Raw genomic sequence first — 3,437 nt, forward strand, 5'->3', positions numbered from 1 at the left:
CTCACAATAAGTGATATGGGAATGAATGTTCTGTTATCCACCTGAACAATCACCGTATCCTCACAATACATGATATGGGAAGGAATGTTCTGTTATCCACCTGAACAATCACCGTATCCTCACAATACATGATATAGGAAGGAATGTTCTGTTATGTTAAGATCCACCTGAACAATCACCGTATCCTCACAATACCTGATATGGGAAGGAATGTTCTGTTATCCACCTGAACAATCACCGTATCCTCACAATACATGATATGGGAAGGAATGTTCTGTTATCCACCTGAACAATCACCGTATCCTCACAATACATGATATGTGAAGGAATGTTCTGTTATCCACCTGAACAATCACCGTATCCTCACAATAAGTGATATGGGAAGGAATGCAAATAACAGTTTCATTACATACAAGTTGACAGGCCTGGTAAATAACAGTTCCACTACATACAAGTTGACAGGCCTGGTAAATAACAGTTCCGCTACATACAAGTTGATAGGCCTGTTAAATAACAGTTCCGCTACATACAAGTTGATAGGCCTGTTAAATAACAGTTCCGCTACATACAAGTTGATAGGCCTGTTAAATAACAGTTCCACTACATACAAGTTGACAGGCCTGTTAAATAACAGTTCCACTACATACAAGTTGACAGGCCTGTTAAATAACAGTTCCACTACATACAAGTTGACAGGCCTGTTAAATAACAGTTCCACTACATACCAAAGAAATTGTGCAATACTTTACATATTTTTGTGCAGTTAAATGAGTCTGTTTTGTTCAAACCGTTTTTAGTTTTACAGTGAAGAAAGATACCTACCATTGATAAAATGTTACAAATTTAACCAATTTCAAGAAATTCATCTTCATTTTGGAGGAATGAACAACCCATATATCAATCAATTTATTTTCATCTAGAAAATCATTTATTTAAATACATTACTTTTGATATGAATAACCTAGTTATTCAAAAGCTTTACTGTTTGATTCCTGTGACTTGAAAGACTAGGTAATTAAGTGGTACCAAGATGAGTGAAAAAAAAAAACTATCATTAATCACATTTAAATTATAAAGTGTCAAAGTCACAATAAAGGTTTTTCTTTTCATCTGGTTATATTGTATTTTTCCATTATTAATAATATTGTTACTTCATATACAGAGTTGAGTACATTTTACACATTCAATACTGTTTTAATATCAGCAAATCACAGGACAAACATGGCTGATATAAAGTCATGGTATAAAATAATGTATCAGAACTACATTGTTTGGCATTATGTAGATTGTGTGATCCAACCAAAAATGTATTGCTTTTATGAAGGGAGAAATATTCATACACTTGTATCATAAAGATGTGTTCAGATCAAATATTAGGAATTTCTGACATAGGGATATCTCTCATACTTAATGGTATTGAAAAATAAAGAAATATGGATCAACTTGGGGCACCAGGACCATTCAGAAAGAGAGCTGCAACAAGTTTTATCCCAGCAGTGGCAAGCCAGAGTTCAGCATCTTGGAATAGCTGAAAATGCACAAAGGTCAGTGGCAAAAGCCATCTACATGTCCAACACAATAGTTTGCAACATAATCAAGAAGGATCTCCATGTGGAAATGAGGCCAACAGTGTATAGGTTCACCTAGATAAGGCTTCCTGTCTAACAGCTGAAGAACAAAATGAGTATTCATGCTATTCCACAGATGGTGAGCCTCCAAAATCCTCTTAACATAACAATCTGAAGAATGTTTCAATTAATATTTTAATCACACTTGTATTTAACCATCCATATTCTAGCATGTAAACCAATTAATAGTTCTGACTCATGTTTTGATCACAAAGTTCTTGATGTCCAGATGGTGATTTATTATCACCGACGACTGCGGGTGTTGTATTTCAATGTCTGTTTTCATCATGCTCTAAAGTTCATTTGAAGTATTTCTCTCTGCAGTCCTAAAGAAAATGGTAAATAAAACTTCTTAAAACAGTAAATAAAAACTTCTTAAAACAATAAAACAGTAAATAAAACTTCTTAAAACAATAAAACTTCTCAAAACAAAACAGTCATTCTTCTTAAATAATAAGGTGAAAAACGTATTGTTAAACCAGCTAAGTTATTTCATCAGTTTTTACTGCCTATCTACAGATAAAAGTTAAGCCTCTAACTACTAGCACTAAAACACTTAAAGGTCATTCAGACAATAGAATAATACACGTTTTGACGAACGTTTTTTCTTGTCGGTCAGAAAGTGATGAAATAAATAAGCATGCTTAATATCTGTGAAAAAATAATATTTGTATGTGAAAACCAAGTTGATGATGAAAGGTAATCTCCTCATACTCGGTAAGACTTTTTAATTGACTTTAAATACAGAAACATCACAAATTTTCAAATACCCTTTGAGACCACTTGACGAACTTTGATATCAAAAGTGCCATCGATACGGACCAGTTCTTCAAATTGTCGAGTTCCACCACCAAGACCAAAATAATGTGTTTTTGCTGCTAGATAACTAGAAGTTTGATTAAGGAACTACCAAAAAACCAGATGTATTAAAATTAATCTAGCTCAGTATGTGCAAAGATTTACAGTAATCAGTGATAGTTGTAATAAAGAGTACATTATATATATTTTACTAACACATATTGGAAAGGTTCCAACACAAAAAAATCCTGTGTTTTTATAAACTTTCAACAATCTCACCATTTCTTAAACTGACAGATCCAACTTTACAAGATTATTTTACATCCTTAGTTTCTTCAGTTTGATACTTCATATTACGTATATAAATTTCTACATAAACTATTTCCTTGATAAGCAGCTGTTTTAACATTTGATTAACAGTCTGATTAAGGTCAATAAAGTAAGTCTTACTGAATAGATCTGAAAGCCTATTTTTACATGCCTCTGATTGTGAATCTGAAATGTATTGATTAGAGGGAATATAAAAAAAACGTGCAGTTTAAGTGATTTTTATCACAAATTTTAGGCCTATTGGTTTCTAATGCTTCTAGAACTTTTGGCATTTAAACTGTAACTTTTAATGTGTATAAATATGATTAATACTTGTCGTTACTTTTGTTTTATTGGTAACATCTTTCCTACTTTACGTTTCCTTTTAAAACTAAATTTGAAAAGGTTTTATGTTTTCTATCATCACAACTCTTTAATTTACTCTTTCTCAGATTAGATATTAACTGAATGTGTAGGTAGACAATGTTGCAAGCTTTTAATAAAACGTCTGTGAACTGATCACTTCAGTCTGACTCTGACAAAGACTTTTGTCCATCATACAGACTGCATAATACAACCTCATAAGTTGGACTATTATTAAACCTCACAAGTAGGTCACCCATTACACAAGTTGGACTATTATTAAATCTCACAAGTAGGTCACCCATTACATAAGTTGGACTATTATTAAATCTCACAAGT

The 3,437-nt window shown here is 32.5% G+C and overlaps 1 protein-coding gene across 1 annotated transcript in view; it reads right to left on the reverse strand.

Annotated features, from left to right (window-relative positions):
• Positions 1-893: 893 nt before the first annotated feature.
• LOC106476118 (histidine protein methyltransferase 1 homolog) overlaps positions 894-3,437 on the reverse strand; it is a gene marked incomplete at its 5' end in the record, with an annotated part of 8,615 nt that continues 6,071 nt past the window's right edge. Inside the window, 2 exons of the mRNA XM_013936788.2 lie at positions 894-1,954; positions 2,399-2,514. Coding sequence (XP_013792242.2) covers positions 1,914-1,954; positions 2,399-2,514 — 157 coding nt within the window. The remainder of the gene's footprint in view (positions 1,955-2,398; positions 2,515-3,437) is intronic.

The sequence above is a fragment of the Limulus polyphemus genome, unplaced genomic scaffold (assembly GCF_000517525.1).
Source record: "Limulus polyphemus unplaced genomic scaffold, Limulus_polyphemus-2.1.2 Scaffold9842, whole genome shotgun sequence".
In the NCBI taxonomy this organism is placed as follows: Eukaryota; Metazoa; Arthropoda; class Merostomata; order Xiphosura; family Limulidae; genus Limulus; species Limulus polyphemus.